Raw genomic sequence first — 20429 nt, 5'->3', positions numbered from 1 at the left:
GAAAGGTTCAAATCTGTTCTGAGCAGAAATGCCTGTGTTCTCTGCTTAGGCATAGAAATGGAAGAGTGGATCTCTCGAAAATGTTCCACACCTTCAAATAATTTATTTTGTACAATGAAGTATTAAGATAAATACACACACACACAGCCACACACATTCATCTCTGTCAATTGTACGATTACCAAATTCAGTCTCTTAGCCAGTCTACACTGAAGGGTTTCTGAGATACTAAAACACCGTCTCTTGGGCCCTCAAAGGAAGTATGTACATTTGATTATGCTATAGGTGAATGACCACTGAGAGTACTATTTCCACCTGAGCTAGAAATCTGAAATTGGTTTAGTAGTGTCACACCATATGTATGGATGATTTAAATAAATAGAATAAAACACCCTGATTATTAGGAAAAACCGATAAGAGGTGCTGTATATCCCCTGCCCTGCCACTCTGCTAGAATTCCCTTTGCAAAGGTGGGCAGCAGTTCAGCAGAGAACAAGGAAAACCACCTGTGCAAAGGAAGGTTGGCCTGTTGCCTCCTCCTACTACTCATACTCTGCCTTCTGAAAAAGGCAGCTACGCTTGTAGATTAGAAGCTGGATTTCATCACATAAATAAAGTTTCAGACCCAACCTGTTACGATGCTAATTCAGATTCACTCCAGCCCAGGACATGGTCTTGAGTTTGGCCCTGTGAGTCTGTCTCCCCCCCCCCCCTGAAGTTATGGAAGTGGCAGTTTCTGGCCTTGCTCTGAGGGTCCTCATATACCTGCCTCATTTTATCCTTCGCAACACACCTGTGAGGTAGGTTGAAAGGTAGCAGGAGGGGGGCTTGTCCAAGGCCAGTCTTAATGTCTGAGCACCGGACTGGCCTCTTGGTTCCAATTATGCAGTCTAGGAAAGGAGAGGGGAAATATCCTGAGAAGCAATGGCATCTTGCTATATTCTGCCCCCCTCCATTTTGCCCAGCAGGGCAGGGCTCTTAGTGTTATTTTGCAGGGCTGGCATCAGGTGTGATGGGTGTCGTTCCCCCCCCCCGACAAACCAAAATGCAGCCCCCTGGATTGTTCTGAGATAGGAACAAAGAACTGTCCGTCTGGTAGCTGGAATGAGCCCGTCTCCCCAGACTCTGCTGTGTGGTGGGAGCCAGCAATGCTCTCAGATCATTTCTTGAGTGGGAGGCAGAACCAGAGGCGGACGAGAAGGGATGCCACCAAGTTTTTCATTCAGCCAAGCTTGGCCTGTTCCGTGTCCAGTTTTGTCCTTTCTTCTTTGTCTTATTAAACACGGCTGGATCCTGAAAAAAAGAGAAGCAGCCTAAGTTTATTTACTCCTATGGCTTCAGGAGATGGGTTTATAAAGAGGAAGGCAATGGATTGTATCCTAGGCCAGCCCTACTCACTGAAGTCCATGGATGTGGGTTCATTGCTTTCAGTGGGTCTACTCTGACTAGGACTTGGCTGGAAACAATCCAGTGCCTTTCATACTCTAGGTGTGGGGAATCTGGAAAGAATGCCAGGGTGGCTTAGACTGTGAGCTCTTTAGGGGACAGAAAGAAATATTGAAGGCATGCTTTGAGTGCAGGGGATAGGATGGGGTGCAAATGTAGGGCTGCCATCCTTATAAAAGGGCTGCCATCCTTATAGAAGTGGCCAGGCAGGCAGAAATTTGGCTGGGGAAGCTTTCCTCTGTTGCTAAACCTCCAGCTTTAGCTCTTGCAGGTTGGAGAGAGAGAGAGAGAGAGAGAGAGAGAGAGAGAGAGAGAGAGAGAGAGAAGGGAAGCAGAGCTCTGCTGAGAGATGAGCAGCCTTTGGCTTTCCTTCTCATCTGCCAACCAGCGCTAGCCATTGTATTGGGCTATCTGTTTAATAACCAATTTCTCTTCCTGGGGCACTCTGAGAATGGTGGCTCTTTGAGAGGAATAGGGGGTCTCCTAAAAATCTCTAAGCAGCACCCTTAACAACCGACAGTTCCCAGTCCATGATTGTTAAAGTGGTGTAACAGCACTTTAAATGTCTTGTGCCGATGTCCTCTTGATGATAAGGTGAATCAGTGCATTCATGGGTGGCAGGTTACATTCAGAGATTAGTACTGCTTCTGAGACAGGGATGCATGCCCATGGATTCTGAACTGTACTGAAAGGTCCCTGTTGATTCTGTGAACTGCCACCCCCCCCCCACCACAAGGATATTCAAGATTGCTGCTCCTTACTTGAAAGAAACACATGCATGCAGGTTTCTGTGTCATTGACCACTGGAATAGGAGGCTTCTGCACATCATAGTAAGCAGACCAGGACAGTTGCATGACCCACTCCTGAAAGCTACTGACTGATGTGTAAACACCTGGACGGACCACAGTCCCACAGCCCTTTCCAAAGCTGGAGATGCCCGCCAAGAACCACGTCCCATTCTCATTGCAAACCAGAGGGTCACCGATACTATCCTAGAGGTCAAAGAATGAAAATATTAACATAGCAGTCCAAAAGGAGCCAAAATACAGAGCAGGATGCCATCCAAATCAGATGTGTGTGTGTTTTTTTAGATTTTTACTGGATATTCTTGGTTTTAATGTAAGTCACTTTGGGTCACTCTGGGGGAAAAGTTAATAACAAACAGAATGAGTGAGTGAGTGAGCGAGTGAGTGAGTGAACTGGGGTAGTCAACATGGTGTGCTCCCAAAGTTGTTGGACACCACCTTGGTCCAGTATACCTCAAGGAGCGTCTCCACCCCCATCGTTCTGCCCGGACACTGAGGTCCAGTCCCGAGGGCCTTCTGGCGGTTCCCTCACTGCGAGAAGCCAAGTTACAGGGAACCAGGCAGAGGGCCTTCTCGGTAGTGGCACCCACGCTGTTGAATGCCTTCCCACCAGATGTCAAAGAGAAAAACAACTATCTGACTTTTAGAAGACATCTGAAGGCAGCCCTGTTTAGGGAAGCTTTTAATGTTTAATAGACTATTGTATTTTAATATTCTGTTGGAAGCCACCCAGAGTGGCTGGGGAAACCCAGCCAGATGGGCGGGGTATAAATAATAAATAATAATTATCATCATCATCTCCCCAGCCAGCATGGCTAATATAAATGATGGGAGTTGGAGTTCAACAACATCTGGATGGCATCATGTTGCCTATCCCTCAGTAAAAGGAGGGACTCAGAAGCAGAAACATGGGGTCACATTTCCTAGTCTCCAAAGGGAACACTGCCATGGATGAAAGATGGGTAACAACCAGGAGTCCCTGCTTTTAATCTGGGCTCCTAATTCCTGCTCACTGAATAGGAGTCTACCAGATGGTATTTAAATATGTTGTGTGAAAGGAGGGGAAAAGGGGGGAAATGACAGAAAGCACCAGTTAGTTTCTCAGCAGGACTTCTCAAATATCTAAAAAAAAACCCACATTTGGCACTTCCAAATTTGCAGCTGTGCGCAACTAGAGAATAAGCATTTCAGCACCACACCAAGTATGGACAGCTCCATAGGCTGAAAGATCCTTCACTGGCCAGCTAAATGCTTTCTCATTTTTGTGTGCGAGTTTCCACAGGGAAATTCTGCTACGTGAGCCCTACTGGAACGATATTTGGGCAAGGGATGTAAGAGCAAAGCAATGGATTGCCTCCTCTGCTAGTCCTACTTGTTGAAGAAATGCCTTAGCGTTATATAGAAACACGGGGTTTACTTGGCTGTGTGTTTAAGGTACAGCCATGCATCTGTAGTTCAGGAGCAATTTCCAAGTATTTCGTAAGCTGAGCAACAGAAACACCTCTTAAGATTGATAGATGGTGAAAGTTTTATCTTCTTGTTATCCTGAAATTAGAGGCTCTTCTACTCTGATGGCATTTGGCTTCTACGCTGAGGATTATTTTGATAGACACTGTTCCATTAAGTTATACAGTACAATTTTTTAAAAAAATCATCGATCTGAAATTCTACATTATTTCTTGTTCTGGTATAAAATGGCTTTAAATTATAAGCATTCACATTTCTTTTTATGAACTGTACACACAACTGGGGACACCAGAAATGTGTAGCAAAGACCTGTTTTGTTGTTGTGTTGTTGGGAGTGATGGAAGTTAGAACCCTGCAATTAAAAAAAGGGCAAACCACCTGCCTTGGAGAGCCTAGTTTAATTCACCTCCTTAGAGTAAGGTTACCAGATGTCCCCATTTCCCGGGGGCAGTCCCTGGATTTACAAATCAGTCCCCATACAAAATCCATTGAAGTTGAAAAGTGTCCCTGGATTCATTGAAAAAAACCTTACCTTAGAGGAGTGGTTCTCAACCTGTGGGTCCCCAGATGTTGTTGGACTACAACTCCCATCATCCCTGAGCTCTGGCCTTGCTAGCTAGGGGTGATGGGAGTTGTAGTTCAACAACATCTGGGGACCCACAGGTTGAGAAAGGCTGCCATAGAAGGAGGATGTTGCAACTCATGTGATTACTACATGGAAACAGGGTATACATAGGGCTGAATCAGAGTGCTGTAAAACTGCTGCAAAACTGCCATCCGAGCAGTTCTGCCACAAAGCACTCTGCCATAAAGCACTGCTGCTGATGACGCATGCAGGAAGACACAACAGGGACCATCCTGGCAGTCTGTGCCATAAGCTCAGTGGAAGGGGGAGGTGATATTTAGTACCCAAAATGTGGGATAATTTGGCTATAACCGACCATATTCCCCACCCATCTGTTTCGAACATCCTTTCAGCACAAGAGGTGTTGACCTCCCCTTACCTGGCAGCGCATGTTGCTTTTACTGGGTGTGGCACACATCATCTGAGAGGTGATGGAGATCTCTTTCCCCACGTCGCTGGTCTTGTTATAGATGCAGTTGCATTCCTTGGGGCCAAGGAGTTTGACCTCCACGCTGCCCGGAACACTCAAATTGCCATCTAGATAAAGATGGAAAGATCATGAGTTGGTAAGCCGTGCCAGGGATGATGATGATGATGATAATTTATTTATTTATTTATTTATACATACATACATACATACATACATACATACATACATACATACATACCCTGCCCATCTGGCTGAGCTTCCCCAGCCACTCCAGGTGGCTTCCAACAAAATATTAAAATACCGTAATACATCAAGCATTAAAAGCTTCCCTAAACAGGGCTCCCTTCAGACGTCTTCTAAAAGTCTGGTAGTTGTTGTTCTCTTTGACATCTGGTGGGAGGGTGTTCCACAGGGCGGGCGCCACTACCGAGAAGGCCCTCTGCCTGGTTCCCTATAACTTGGCTTCTCGCAGTGAGGGAACCGCCAGAAGGCCCTCGGGACTGGACCTCAGTGTCCGGGCAGAACAATGGGGGTGGAGACGCTCCTTCAGGTATACTGGACTGATGCCATTTAGGGCGTTAAAGGTCACCACCAACACTTTGAATTGTGCTCGGAAACGTGCTGGGAGCCAATGTAGGTCTTTCAAGACCGGTGTTATGTGGTCTCGGTAGCCGCTCCCAGTCACCAGTCCCACCTCCCTAAGACTGTGGCGCTTTCCCCCATCCCTTTAACCCTGGAAGAATCTAAGGAATCTAAGAGGGACTCTAAGGCCCAGGGCTCAGAATGCAGCCCTCCAGTCCTCTCCCGTCAGGCCTGCAAGGGACTCTCCTCCAAGCCACACCTCCTCACTAGCCCAGCTTTGCATATTCATGCCTGCCTAGAATGCACACTGGAACTCAGACGGTGCTTCTTGCCTGCGTGGGTGAAGAGTCCAGTGGGATGCGTGAGCGTGTGCAGAAGCAACCCTTAATGCACAGGGGCAAAATAAACATTTGTTCCTCTGCTCATTTTAGCTTCTGGCCCTGCCCAACAACCACACGTGGCTTCTGGAAGAGAGAGAAGGTGGTCCTTTCTGGTAGGAAAGGATTCCCCATCCATGCAGAGGGCCTTCTCAGTAGCAGTGCCCGCCCTGTGGAACGGCCTCCCATCAGATGCCAAGGGGAAAAACAACTATCTGACTCAGGGGTCAGCAACCTTTTTCAGCCGTGGGCCAGTCCACCATCCCTCAGACCATGTGGTGGGCTGGACTATTTTTTTTGGGGGGGATGAACGAATTCCTATGGCCCACAATAACACAGAGATGCATTTTAAATAAAAGGACACATTCTACTCCTGTAAAAACACGCTGATTCCCGGACCGTCCGTGGGCCAGATTGAGAAGGCGATTGGGCCCATGGGCCTTAGGTTGCCTACCCCTGATCTGACTTTTAGAAGACATCTGAAGGCAGCCCTGTTTAGGGAAACTTTTAATGTTTGATGTTTTATTGCTTTTTTGTTACTTTTATTAATATTCTGTTGGGAGCCGACCAGAGTGGCTGGGGAAAACCAGCTAGATGGGCGGGGTATAAATAATAAATTATTATTATTATTATTATTATTATTATTATTATTATTATTATTATTGTAATCTTGCACAGTCGCAGCATGCTCCTCCCCAACATACCGATTCTCCATCCGCGGGTCCAGCAGGTAGAGCCAAAGGGGAACTGGTGGTTGGCGTACGGGGCGCAGATGGCCCGGATTCTGTCATTGAACACCACAGGCTGGGACAGCTTGGCCATTGCAATGTCGTGACCTTCCTTCGCCTCCACATAGGCACCGTGGAGTTCGATCTGCTGGATGGCCCTCTTCTCCTGCCACGTCTGCTTGCCCTCTTCCCGCTGCTCACCCAGCAGCACCTCCCAGCCCTCGGGTTCCTGGAGCCTGACAAACAAGAGACAGGAGGAATTGAAGCGTGCATTTGGGTTGCAGAATTTGCGTGGACTTGGTTGGCCTTGATATGTTTGCACACGCCAAGACAGGTCCAGGAGGCCGCAGTCAGGAATTAGGGGAGCCAGGACTCCTGAGTGTAATAATACTACTTAAGAAATGCAGAGCAATTTAGAATGCATGAAGCACTTCACAAATTTTATCTTGTGAATGCTTACAACAGTCCTGTGAGGTAACCCCCCCTCACCCGCATGCCACACATGAGATGCAGGAGCTTGCCTAAGGCCACCTACCCAATGCACCCAGCAGAGGAGAGATTTCACCTGGGGATGCCCTGATTCATAATTCTTAGCTGCTACACTGCATCTACACGCCCTCAGTCACTGAGCTCTCAAGACAGACCAAGTACTGTCTATATGACTAAGTGGGATGAACTTCCTGCACTCTGCAGCCAGAATATGCATGCCTTTTTCCCACTGGGAGGCCTGCTGTGTACCTTTAACAGTTGGGCATTGGGCAGAAATTCAACAACTGAAATTGACTGGAGAAAGCTTCACCTGTGGAGATTTTTCTGGCTGTTACCAAAAGATACAGCAGCCAAAAATGAAGGCATCTTCTCCTGAAGGTTATAGAAGCTGCTGCAGGAGAAGGTGTCAACAAGAATCCAAAGTAGGCTGGCATGACACAGGATGTCACATTCTCCTGCACAGAGACCACCAGGAAAACTTTGCCCATGCAATCTCCACTCACCCAATGAAGCACTGCGCAGAGGTGATGACCCAGTCCTCAGCGATCAAGGTGGCTCCACAGACGTGCTGACCCTTGTGCCGGAGGCTCACGTACCAGGGCCAGAGACCCTCTGCCCCTCCGCCAGGCCTGTCCGCTTTCATCACCCCGCAGCCTGGAAACCGGTGCAGAGGAAAACATGGTGTCAGAAGAACATAAGAAAAATCTTATGCTTTCAGCTATTGCTAGGCTACAGCTCCCACCATCCCTGACCAGGAGCCACGCTGGCTTGGGCTGATGGGAATTGGAGACCCAGCAATACCTGAAGGGCCACAGACTCCCCAACCCATGCTGTGAAGCCATATATTTGCAGCAATCCTAGGTAAAGACCCATACCTGTGCACATGTACTTGTCAGTGGTATTGGGCCGGGGTTCGGGCTGGCTGGCGAAGGTGGCATTTTCGACGTAACGCTTGATCCAGTCGGCGTAGAAAGCAGTGTTGGTCAGGACAGTGGGGCCAAAGAACTGTCTGCAGCCCATGGAGAAACTCAAGATCCCTGCCTGGAACCAATAGCCATCCTCCATGCAGACCAGAGGGCCACCTGAATCACCCTGGGGTGGAAAGAGGAGCTTTGTAACATAGGTGTGCATAATGTTTTGTTGCTATGCTGGCTGCTGGTTTCACTAGCGAATGGCTGGGGGGGGGTGTTGGCTGATTTTTCGCCAGTGGCAGCTAATGGATAGAGTTGGGCTCCTGTGATCTTTTCTGTGAACTGCCTTGAGACCTCCGAGTATAGGGCAGTATAGAAATAATAATAATAATAATAATAATAATAATAATAATAATAATAATAATAATAATAATAATAATAATAATAATTGTCAATTAGCCGGACATGGCAAAGACAATCACTAGTCTTTACTGCTCTACCCTCAAAAGGGGAAAAAATAGAGTTGTATCCAATGCTAAACGGATTAGACCCATTGAAACAAATGGACCCAAGGTCATCGTGTTCATTCATTTCAATGGTCTACTCTAAGTAAGACTAGCATTGCCTCCAGCCCCACTCAGATGTAAGTCCTTTTCAATTCCATGGCATTTACTCCCAGATATATGGGGTGGAGGACTGCAACCTAAAACTGGTCGCTCTCACTCTGGCACAATCATACTTGGGAAAATGGGGAATGCGCAATGATGTTGTGCATGTCAGGGAGAAAGTGCCCAAACTTTTAAGATTTAAGGAAGATCCTTTGCATTCTTGACTTGAATCTAACCTGAATCTTACCTCCTCCCTGTTCCTACGCCAAGAAAACCAAATCTTTCAAACAGTGTACATTTCCCAAGTGTAGGCTGCAAACCCTAAACATGCCATCCTGGGCGTAAGGCCCACAAAATCAGCTGTGCCAACCTGCTGCCCTCCAGACATTGTTGGATCAGCGACAGCCAGCATGGCCAATGGGCCAAGGATTATCAGAGCTGGAGCCCAGCAACCCTTATGGAGAGCCACAGGTTCCCCATCCCTGAAATAATACTTGTGTCTGCATATAAATGCATGGGGATTTGCTGTTGCACCTGCTTTCTTGATTTATCTATGCTAGCCAATGTGGTGCTGGAGAGGTGGAGACTTATACCATGCCCTGAAGCAGCAGCACCCCTTCACTACTGGAAGCCTTGCCGAGCTGCCAGATGGCTTCTGAATGTTTCTCCAGCCATTACTCACAAACTCCTATTTGCATGTCCGTAAGGGCTATGAACTTGCTTGAAATGTGAAGCATTTAGGCCTGATTTAGCAAGGCAGGGCCTATCTTGTTGGGAAGCACAATTCCACCCACATCCTTCCTTTGACAGTTTCGCTCATCTTTTGCTGACCTTGCAAGGACCCCTCTTGCGGTCAGGAGTCATGGCACAGACCATGCCGGGCCGAGCTGGGCTGACGATCCTCCTGTTGCGCAGGTTGCTGTAGATGCAGTTGCAGGTGTCGCTGGTCAGCAGGTCTACGGTCATCTCCTGGAGGTTCATGGGTTTCGGCAGGGTGACTGGAGGGGAGCATGGGGTGCAGTTAGAATATTATTAGGTGGTCCCAGGCAGCTGGGCAGAAGATGCTTGGAACAACCCCTGATCATGTTGGTTGGCCCCTAATCACAGGTCCCTCACACACACACACTGCCAAAGATCTGATGAAACCACCATCTGAGCTTATACAGAGGCAGACCATGGCTCCTTCTGTCTCAGTATTGTCCACACTGACTGGCAGCAGCTGTCCAGGGATTTTCCCAGGGGACATTCCCAGCCCTACTGGGAGATGCAATAGATTGAACCTGGGACCTTTCGCATGTGAATCAGATGCTCTGCTGCTGAACTATGGCCCTTCCCACAAGGCCTGGTGATGCCAGCACCTGAATTATGAATGCAAAAAGCTACCTGCCCTATGTAGAACCCTTAGTCCACCTAGGCTAGTATTGCTTCCTCTGACTGGCAGTGGCTTTCAGAGATGGGCCCTTTTCCATCACCTAGGGATGGAAGAATCTGTCATTTCTCTGTTCTCTCAGCTTCTTATTTCCACAGTCTTAAATTCGCTTCTCTACATTTCTGCAGCAATTTGTGAATTTCCCCTTTTAAAAATCCTCCTGAAAATTCTTCAGCATCTCAGTGTGAATTTATCCTAACACACAGATTTTTGTATGCAGTTTTGTCTATTTTTTTGCAAGCAATTTCTCCTAACGCCGTGCACTTTTGCACGTTCTTTTCACCAATATATTCCCGTTTTATTGCATGCACACCCCCAAAGACACACATTTTGGTTAAGGTTCTATGGTTGCGCAACCACATTGCAAAGTCTGGATAAGCATACGTTTCAAAGGCTGGCTGCGGTTTCGGTTCATGTACAGTTTCGGAAAGCATGGATTTGATAGATGTGAGCTGAATCGAACTCCTTCTCCCAGGCCTACGTGCTGCCCGATCCTTTTAAGCAGAGCTGGCAGGGGCCGAAGCTGGAACCTTCTGCACCCACAGCTCAACCACAGAAGCAAGACCCACATGCTCCTCCCCCTCTGACCAGAGAGAGCCCCATTCCTCACTCACCATTATTGGCAACTTCTCCCCAGCCGCTCAGCCAGCACTGCGTCCCGAAGGCAAAGCGGTGGTTGGCATACGGCAGGCAGATGGGAGCGATGTCCCGGCTGTAGCTCACAGGCTCGCTGAGGCGCACCAGGGCGATGTCATCGCCTTTATCGTAATTGACGTAGTCCTTGTGAGGGATGATGTCGGAGACGTTGCGTTCCAGCCCCCTTTGAGACCTGCCTGTCAGTCTCACACGGCCCAGCACCACTTTCCAGTCAGATGCGCAGATTTTGATTCCCAGCCTGGAGGAAAAGAGAAAGGACTGTGTTTGAGAATCTCTCACAGCGCACTCTTGAATCTGTAGAATGGGCGCATGGGCCCCTTGATTGCTTTGTTCATGAGCTGACGCAATGATCCCCTTCCTACCAGCCAGTCTCTTTTCATCTCAACTTCTGCTGTGTGTTGTAACTTGGAAGCTCCAGCGGAGGTTTAAATCTCACCTCAGCTGCAAGCTAATAAGGGAAGAGCCATGGCTCAGGCAGAACACGGGGTCTGCGTGCAAAAGGGCCGAGTTTGAAACCTTGGCATTTCCAGGTAGGTCTGGAAAGGACTCCCTGGCTGAAACCTTGGGGAGAGGTGCTGGAACTCACCACAAACACCTCCTTAAAGGTAAAGGGGCCCCTAACCATTAGGTCCAGTCATAGCCGACTCTGGGGTTGCAGCGCTCATCTCGCTTTATTGGCCGAGGGACCCAGCTTCTGGGTCATGTGGCCAGCATGACTAAGCCGCTTCTGGCGAACCAGAGCAGCGCACGGAAATGCCGTTTACCTTCCCGCCGGAGCGGTACCTATTTATCTACTTGCACTTTGACGTGCTTTCGAACTGCTAGGTTGGCAGGAGCTGGGACTGAGCAACGGGAGCTCACCCCATCGCAGGGATTCAAACCGCCAACCTTCTGATCAACAAGTCCTAGGCTCGGTGGTTTAACCCACAGTGCCCCCTTAGTTCTTTTATAATGGCAATGGCGCCCACCTGAGGTGTGCTGGAACTGAGTTCCGGCTGGAAAAAAGCCCTACTTCTTACTTTCCTTAATGAGGGAGCCTCAGCAATTCCCCTCTCTCTGTTTCAGCTTCCCATCCATGTTGTGGGGATATTACAACGCCTTAAATGTGTTTGCATGTAGCAATAGCCTCGCTTTGGATATGGTAGCTTAGAACCACGGAAAGCACTGATAATGATGACAGATCTATAAATATTAGGGTTGCCGTGTTTTGTCGATCAGTTTGTTTAATAGGCTAAAACTGTTTTTTTTAAAAAAAGAATTCTGCAGGGTGTTTCAATGAAGGCACTTTTTAAAGCAATCAAAACATTTTTGTTTTGTTTGTTTTCTAACACAAGTACAGTCATATCTTGGATCCTGAATGCCTTGCGACTCAAACGTTTTGGCTCCTGAATGCCACAAATCTGGAAGTGAGTGTTTCAGTTTGCGAACGTTCTTTGGAACCCGAACGTCTGACGCGGCTGACACGGCTTCCGATGGAGTGCAGGAAGCTCCTGCAGCCAATCGGAAGCTGTGCCTTGGTTGTCGAACATTTTCGGAAGTCGGACAGACTTCTGGAATGGATTCCATGCGACAACCAAGGTACGACTGTACTTGGAAAAATTGCAGGTGGTTACAGACTCCCTCCAATCGGAGACAGAAGGGTAAAAATGCCTCTTCAGAGAAGATGCTGGATGCCTTTTAGGATGCAATTCCCATGGGTACCAAGAGGGGGCACTCCGTCTTGACTTACTCATAGAAGCAGTGGGCCGCAGTCAGGACCCATCTCTCGTTAATGAGGCTTCCGCCACAAAAGTGCTCTCCGCGGTACTGGAGGCTGACTTGCCACGGCCACTCGCCACGCTGGGCATCCAGTCCACCTGCTATCCGGATAACGGGCTTTTGAATGCCACATTTTAGTGCTGGGGGGGAAGCAGAGAGCAAGGTGACTCAGACACACCATATAGACATACCTGTCGTGACAGCAGATCTATAGCTAGCGACTCACAATGCAAGCCTATGCATGAATTAGCCAGATGTTAAGTCCCACTGCATTAAGTGAAGCTTGCTCCTTAGTAAGAGCATTTAGAATAGTAGTTTTAAGTGGATCTTATAGCTGTTGCCTCTTCTCAGGGAATAATGTTTATGTGAAGATTCCCTGACAAAGAACCATCCCTCCCATCACTTCTCAAACTACAGCTCCTAGGGTTCATTTGGAGAACTGAAAGTGGTACAAGTTTGCATGGCAGATTTGCCCTTTTGCACATCGTTTATAATCCATCTTTTTTGCAAAACCATTGGTCCAACCAACAGGGGTTGTGCGGCCCCTAGGCCCGAGGTTTCCCAACCCTGTTCTAACCCCCTTAGTCAACTTCCTGAATAGCTCTGAAGCCACACAGAAGTGTGACTCCCTTTGCTCAGATTCATCTCTTGTGAATCATTTAAGATATTTTCAGCCCATTATGTAATCAAATTGCCAAATAAGAAGGACAAGTTTCATCTCTCCAGAGCTGCTGATTGCAAGCTCCTTCGGACAACCACCTGTTGTCTTTCTTTTCTTCTAAGACTCTAAAAAGCACATTATGATCATTAACAGGGCCAGCTAACAGTGGGATTTTAAAACAATTAAAATAAAAAGAACAGAACAGAATAAGGAAAAGTTCTAAGTTCAGGGCACATACCTTGGGCAGATGATCCTTGCTGAAGACCTGGTGGAAAGAGAAAAATGGTTGAGTTTTTTTATGTTTCTCCCCTGCGCTCCATCACTGTCCATTATGCAAAGCCAGCGAGAATGCAGGGCAGCCTTTGCAAATCTGGTGATTTCCAGATGTTTCAGCTTGCAATTCCCATCAGAACCAGCTAGCACAGCTGATGAGGATGATGGGAGTGGTAATCCGAAACTCCAGCAGGGCATGGAGAGACTGCAGAACCACCAGATCACCTTGGGAATATGACAGCAGAGTAAAAACAACAAACCTCAGCCAGCATTCTTTTAAAAGCAGGTTTCTGCTTTTTGTGGTTTTTCGTTAATATTTTTCTTTCACTCCCAGGCATGGATCTGGCCTGGATCCCATTTGCTGGTGCCTTGTCCACTTAGCTTTGTCCACCTGATCACTAACTGGCAGCTGAATGAGTGAGTTTATTCCAACGGCCGTCAAGGCAACATGAATGCTGATAAGCCACAAGGTCCACTCATCTGTTAGCCAGCCGTCAGAAGGGCTACACATTTTTGCAACCGTCAGTTTCCAGTATCTTGCAATGTTAGCGGATGGGCTGCAATTTCACAAGACTGATTCTGCAAGAGGGGACTTCCTGACCTTTCCTAAAACATCCATGGGGGAACTGGCTCTTTGCTTTGGCTTTCCGATCCTTCAGCTGCCCTCTTTAGTGGCATGCATGTTAAATAAGGGGTAGGCACCCCTCTTTACAAAGTACAGTTTTCTGTCTGGAAGGGCTACCAGAGGACTATCCCCTGTTGGAAGGTGCCCTCTGATTGAGGGCTGTCCAGTCCAAGTCTGCTTTAAAGACAAGGAACCATCAAAAGGGAGATCAGGAGACTTGAAGTTGCCCAACAACAGTTAAGAACACCTGGTCACCAGACTGAACAAGCACACAAAGACGTATCTATCACCAAGATACAACAAGTAATTATTTCTAAACGTGCATACAAATTACCACATGCAAATTCAATGCAGATTGGCTCCCCCCTCCCCCTTTAGCGCAAGGCATAACTGGCCTCTAACAGCCACAAATGATCTGCAGCAATTAGCAATATTTGTCTCCATCCATTATTTTGCCACCCTGCTCCCTTAACATCTCAGTCACTACTGAGCTTCTTTCTGCACAGGGGCCCACCTAGCCAGGCTGAAGCCCTCAAGAGCTGAGATGGAGAACTTGTGACTCTTCGGGTATTGCAGGACTCCAGCTCCCTCCATCTCTGACCATTGGCCATGCTGGCTGTGGCTGATGGGACCTGGGAGTCCAACCACACACCTGGAGGACCACAGGCTCCCCATCCCTGCTTAGAAATTCTTCCAGGCCTGGTATGACCTGCATGATGGTTTCCACCACAGCTTCCTTTTCACGCTTTGCTACTTCAATGGCGGGAACAGTCCTAGAAATGAGTGACAGTCCATGCAGTCCATGCCTGCGTCTCCTCTGGTCTCTAAAGCTGTTGAAGATCCAGGAGACTGTGGCTGATGAGATTATGACAGTCCTTATCTCATTCCCAGTGCACTGTTTCCTGGCCCTTCATGAGTCAGATGCACTCTCATGAGAGAAAGCAAAGCTCTCTAGCAAACAGTGACTCAGCCAGCGCCTATCACCCAGGGTCAATTTCCTGAAGCAACACTGTGCCCGGTCGAAAATTTTCCCCAGGAAAGAGGAAACGGCAATCTCCCTCCAATTTTGAATGAGCAGTGTTTGTTTATGTAGTTTGCCACATAACACAAGGTCAACATCCTTCACCCAGATTAGGACCATTTCCTGGTTTTTTAATCCAGGCTGGTTGACGCATGTAGTTAAATGAGATCTGATATGGTACAGTGGATTGCTCTTTGCTTGTGAGGAGCCGGGGTCAAGCGTGCTTTTAAAATACTTTCCCATATGCCTTTGTTTTTAAAGCCAACATCCCCTCTGCAGGTTAAAATTTAGCGGCTGAGGGAGGCAGGTTCCATCTAGCCTACTCCACACCCTGCTATGCTTGATTTCCCTTTGCAGGGCATTTGGATTTTTTAATTTATTTTTTAACTATTCCCCCTATCTAGAACTTCAAGTGGCACCTTTTCGCTCCCTCCAGACTGCCACCATTTTGCAGGAGGGAATCAAGTGCATCCTGTAGCTTTAGGTTTGACAATTCCAGGAGTGAAAGGTCTCTCTTGACTTAGCCTATCACTATAACACATTTAAAAACAACAACACACGCAACTGTGATGAGAAAATGCACTGACAAGTGTGGGATCAACGATTGATTAATGGGAAGATGCGCAAGCAAATAATGATGAATGCCAATTTTGTGCGAGTGTTTCCCAATTTTATTTAAATTTTGCTGGCAAGGGACACCTGCAGCAGCTGCCTGGAACTGAACTGGATCTGAGCAGGCCTGGGAAGCCCGCCCAAGAGTGAGGTAAACAACACTTCTCCTCTGCCGAATTGTTTTGTACAGCTGTGTGCCAGGCGTTTCCTTGGAATGGAGGAGGGAAGAGGCAAGGAAAGAAAGGAAAGAAGCCACCCTGTTCCTTATCACAACAATTTGGAACACTGCTATTTATAATGTACCAGCTTATCATAATTAGGCTTTGCACAAGAGGCCAGACTGTTGGTGCCTTTAGCCCCACCTCAGCTCTCATTCTGTTCTTGGGAACTGAGATTGCTACGAGTACCCAGTGACTTCAAAGGAACACTTTGATCCACCACAGAAATCAAGGGGATCCAGGAACTATTCTCTCTGTCTGCACACCATACATCTAAAGCACCTCCACAAAAGAATCCTGGGAATTGTAGTTTATCCCCACTGAGCTGTATTTCCCAGTACCCTGAACAAAATACCGGTCCCAGGACTCTTTGGGGGTGGGGGTGGGAGCGTAATGCACTTTAAATGTCTGGTGCACAGGGGATCTGGGGGCCAGGGCAAAAGACCTGGGGTTTAGGCCTCCTGGGCAACCCCAACAATGCCCCTGCTCTCTGTGCAAGGCAACCTTTGACTTTTGAGCTGAAATATTAAAATACAGAGAGTCCTTTTAATCTAATACCAAATTTGGGTGGAGAATGATGATATGGAAGTGTACAGGGATGATGCTTTTTATCTTAGCTGCAGGTTTGACCTCTGGAATTTAAAAACAGGTTATACAGCTAGCAAACTGTGTGTGTCTGTGTTTGAGATCCTTCTTGGTTACCTGACCTTTCCCAGGGAGAAAGGCTGGACTTTAAAAAAACAGGGTTGACCACATTATTTTGGCACAAAACCACATGTTATCTACTTGGGTTTGTTCTCATCTTCAGACATTTTCCAACAAATAGCTTCTGGGGCTTTGAGGGGCAAAGGAGAACTTCATGCAGAGAAAGAGGAGGCTGGGTGACCAGTCTTGCATCAACTGACCTGGATGAGGCCGAGATCTTGTTTTTCCTGACATGGGTTCTGTGGTTTTAATGACTCCATGGCAGGCCAGAATTCAACAGGGAACAAACTTCCCCAAAATCTGTGCAGGGAGATGTTGAACATGCCCATGACACAGCTTTTAAAGGCAAAGTGTGGCCACCCCAACAGTATCAGTAGCCAGGAATGAAAAATCTGTGGCCCTCCAACAACATCTAGAAAGGTCGCAGGTTCATCACCTGCAATTGCCAGGTCAAAATGAGGTGGCACAGCCTGACTCCTTTGGCAATCCTCACAGAACTCTAGCCCAATGGTTGCCATTAATCTGATTGGAATTAATTTTATAATGAAATGATTTTAGAATGTTGTATCATTTTACTATTGTTAGCCGCTCTGAGCCCAGGTTCGGCTGGGGAGGGCGGGATATAAATAAAATTTATTATTATTATTATTATTATTATTATTATTATTATTATTATTATTATTATTCCATCTTGTCTTCATATATACCCAACGAACCAACGAACCAACTAGTCCTTAGTCACACTGAGATCCCACTGAAATCAATGTGAGAAGTTTGTCATGATTTTAATCTTTACCTGGAAGCCGCCCAGAGTGGCTAGGGAAACCCAGCCAGATGGGCGGGGTATAAATAAATGATGATGATGATGATGAGTAACTGAATGGCCATCCTTGACCAAAGGAGCTTCAAAGGGGAAACTCCAGCAGGAAGCTGCTGAATTGCAACTTATCAACAAGTTCGATCCTATCTGAGTCTCAGTTGAGGCAATAGTTCCCTGTCCTACTACAGATGTTAAATTGCTTAGTAATGCGACGATGGCAGTGTTATCACCAGTTACAACTCTTAAGAAGGACAGCTGTGCTTATTTCATGTACATTTTAGATCTAGCTGACATATTTCACAGGCTGTGTCCTTTTTGCACTCCATTGCCATTTAACTCCTGTTTCTACGCCCCCATGCTCTACGCCCCTATGTGTATAAACTTTCATGGCCCTCGGCTATCTAACAGACTTTGACATATTTCCTTTTTACTGAGGATTACGGTCCATGCATCTGTTGAAGTCAGGTGTAGCTCGTGAAAGCTGACAATTCTTTTATTTTTATTTAATAGGTATCCTGCCCTTCACCCAAAGATCCCTGGGTGCTTCACAGCAATAAGCAATAACTAGAAAGATGCTTGGTTGCTTTAAACCTCTGTCGCTTTCAGTGGCATCTCACCCCTCATGTCTGGAACTGGGGCAGCAGCCCCTGCCCAAATTGAAGACTGCAGGTTCCCCCCATCACTGTGCCTCCATGCTGGAAAAAGCTTTATCGGCCAAATCTCTTCATTTCAGGCAAAGCAGCTCTGATGAGTGGCTTGTTGCAGCTATTGCCACCAGTGGCTTAGATGCCAGCACTTTGGTGGAAGTGCAAGGAATAATGAAGGAAGGCTTGCTGCACAGCTGTCACAAGGAGCAGGAGACCAGTGACAATAAGGGGAAGGGGAAGTGCAATCTAACCTCCCACCAAACCCCAATCTTTGTCTTTCTGAGCCCTTTGCCTTAAGTTCATCTATGAATCAGAGGAGGGGAAAGCTCCTCGCCGCCACCACAACCACCACAACCACCACCACCATTGCTACCATTGCCCCACTTACGTTGCAACACAGTGAATGGAGGAAGTCTTTCCTTCCTCAAAACCTCTGCAGAGTTGCCAATAATTATTATTTTTTTGCAAAAAATAACTCCTCTCCACGCCTTGTGCCATTAACAGCAGACTGAGCGACAGCAGCGGTGAGGGAATCATTTCCAGCCCGAGGGCCACCTTCCCTCATTGGCAGCCTTCCAAGGGCCACAGGTGATTACTTTTGTACAGCAGGGTCCACTCCAGCCACACACAAACCAGAGGTTTCTATACCGCCTTGCTGCGCCATCCTCTACCCAAGCAAAAGCATTTAAGGAAGGCACATCGCAGGGCTGCTGAGAGGTGTAGCCAGCTGTGAGGTGGCCCAAGGGCCACATGGAGAGGTCTGGAGGGCCGCATTCGGCCCCCTAAGTCCGAGTTTCTCCCCTCCTGACCTGTAGTATGGTTAGGAAACCAGTAGCCCTCCAGATATTGTGCTCCAGTTCTCGTCAGCTCCAGCCAGCGTGGATTGCCAACCACCTTAGGTATTGTATCTGCTTACCTTCCCATCCATTCATCTTGCCTATATCTTGCCCATCATCTGCCTGCCTATTTAAAGCAGTGCAGCTCTTCTTATCTCTTGCCAGGCTTGCAGCAAAAACAACAGAATGTCTCATGACACTGAAAGTACTTAAGGATTTATTGTGGGAGCAGCTATTCCTGGGACTACTGCCCACTTTCAGCCCGCTGCTTTCCATCCTGGGCTGAGCATCCTTCCCTGTGGTGCCCTGCTGCCCTTTTCATCCCTCCGTCCTCGGAGGCACTTATCCTGCCATCCCATTCTGCCCACCCCAACAAGCCTGCCTATGTGCCCGTCTGTGTGCACCATTCCGTTCTCGCCCACACGCAAGAGGCTGTGCCCAGGAACTCACCCGTCAGGACCAACAGCAAAAGCAGCCCAGCGCTGGCAGAGCTTCTTGTCTGTTCTCTCATCTTTGCAGATCTTCTCGTCGTATCTGTCCGCTCCCTGCACGTTCTGGGATTTATATGCGCCATGGGGCCCTTGCAGGAGGAGGCAGTCTGGGTCTCCCCGCCCCACCACACCTCATTAGTCTTGCACAATGTGGCATTTCTCTGCGTGTGTAAGAAGCACATTTAGTCATCTTTATTTCCCTGGAACTCTCTATGCTTTTAGCAGCATATTGATAGCACTGGTCTTGCTGACCTGACTGAAAGAGGAAAACAAACTGATGACAGTCTCAGTGGCTGAATGGTGGTTTGGCAAGAGATAGGTTTCTTTTTTCACGTGGAAAAGGCTAAGACACTAACAAGAGAAGCGTTACTGACATGCATTGTCCGTTTATTGTAATAATCAATCATTATTATTAGAATCGATAATAATAAATGTTTGTTAAATTCAGTGGTACGGCAACAACAAAACCATCATCAACAGTTGTTGTTGTTACTATTAATTCTCAGAACATTGGCAATTTACAAATAACTAAGCATTTCTTCAATAAAAAAAAATATTTTTATTTAAAGGTTTTCCATAAGTAGCAAGAGTACATTCAATGTCTCTGTTTTCAGATCATACAGCTCAGTTACAGTCCTTCTGAGACATTTTTTGCTGTAGGCAATGTGGGGTTGAGGGGGAGTGAGAAGGGAGAAAATAGAGAAAGAGAAACATAGGAGGGAGTGCATGCCTCTCTGTTGTTCTTTGCTTCTCACTTTCTGAGTGAGCAGCTTGTGAACACAAGACCAGTTCAGTTCTGTCTACACTGAGTAGCAGGAGCTGTCGAATACTTCAGAGGGGTCTCTTGAAGTTGTTGGGGCTGGAGCCTGGGTCCTTCAGCAAGCAAAGGAGATGCTCTACTTACTACCACCCATGCCTAACTTAAGTTCATTTATATCAGTGACTTCAAGTATGAAGTCAGCCGCAGCCCAATATACCAGAAGGAGCGTCTCCACCCACATCGGCAGCCTGGACACTGAGGTCCAGCTCTGAGAGACTTCTGGTGGTTCCCTCCCTGCGAGAAGTGAAGTTACAGGGAACCAGGCAGAGGGCCTTCTCGGTATAGGCGCCTGCCCTATGGAATGCCCTCCCATCAGATGTCAAGGAAATAAGCAACTATTTGACTTTTAGAAGACATCTGAAGGCAACCTTGTTTAGGGAAGTTTT

General features: G+C 47.4%; 1 protein-coding gene and 1 long non-coding RNA gene across 2 annotated transcripts; one reads left to right on the top strand and one right to left on the bottom strand.

Moving 5' to 3' along the window:
* Positions 1-2014: 2014 nt before the first annotated feature.
* PRSS53 (serine protease 53) lies at positions 2015-19424 on the bottom strand. The gene is made up of 10 exons (XM_081165885.1): positions 19183-19424; positions 13214-13240; positions 12286-12454; positions 10514-10794; positions 9302-9468; positions 7827-8043; positions 7455-7605; positions 6439-6698; positions 4725-4882; positions 2015-2439 (listed from the first exon to the last, which is right to left on the bottom strand). The coding sequence occupies exons 1-10, from the start codon at positions 19403-19405 to the stop codon at positions 2188-2190; spliced, it is 1905 nt and encodes a 634-aa protein (XP_081022011.1). The 5' UTR covers positions 19406-19424; the 3' UTR covers positions 2015-2187.
* Positions 13258-15271, top strand: LOC308570934. Its single transcript, XR_014001243.1, has 2 exons — positions 13258-13909; positions 13947-15271. It is a non-coding gene; the product is annotated as an uncharacterized lncRNA (long non-coding RNA).
* Positions 19425-20429: the final 1005 nt, after the last annotated feature.

This window comes from Podarcis bocagei (assembly GCF_964188305.1).
Source record: "Podarcis bocagei genome assembly, chromosome: 13".
Classification (NCBI taxonomy): Eukaryota; Metazoa; Chordata; class Lepidosauria; order Squamata; family Lacertidae; genus Podarcis; species Podarcis bocagei.
The sequence above is the reverse complement of the archived record's forward strand: the minus strand, read 5'-3'. Positions and strand labels throughout refer to the sequence as shown.

Bases quoted from the DNA above. Each gene is read 5' to 3' on its own strand.
- PRSS53 (XM_081165885.1), bottom strand. From the start codon at position 19,405: ATGTGCTTCTTACACACGCAGAGAAATGCCACATTGTGCAAGACTAAT. The intron at 13,241-19,182 runs GTGAGTTCCTGG...TCTTTCCACCAG, and splicing joins TTTGCTGTTGGTCCTGACGG to GTCTTCAGCAAGGATCATCT. The intron at 9,469-10,513 runs GTGAGTGAGGAA...GCTCCCCTCCAG, and splicing joins GGGAGAAGTTGCCAATAATG to TCACCCTGCCGAAACCCATG.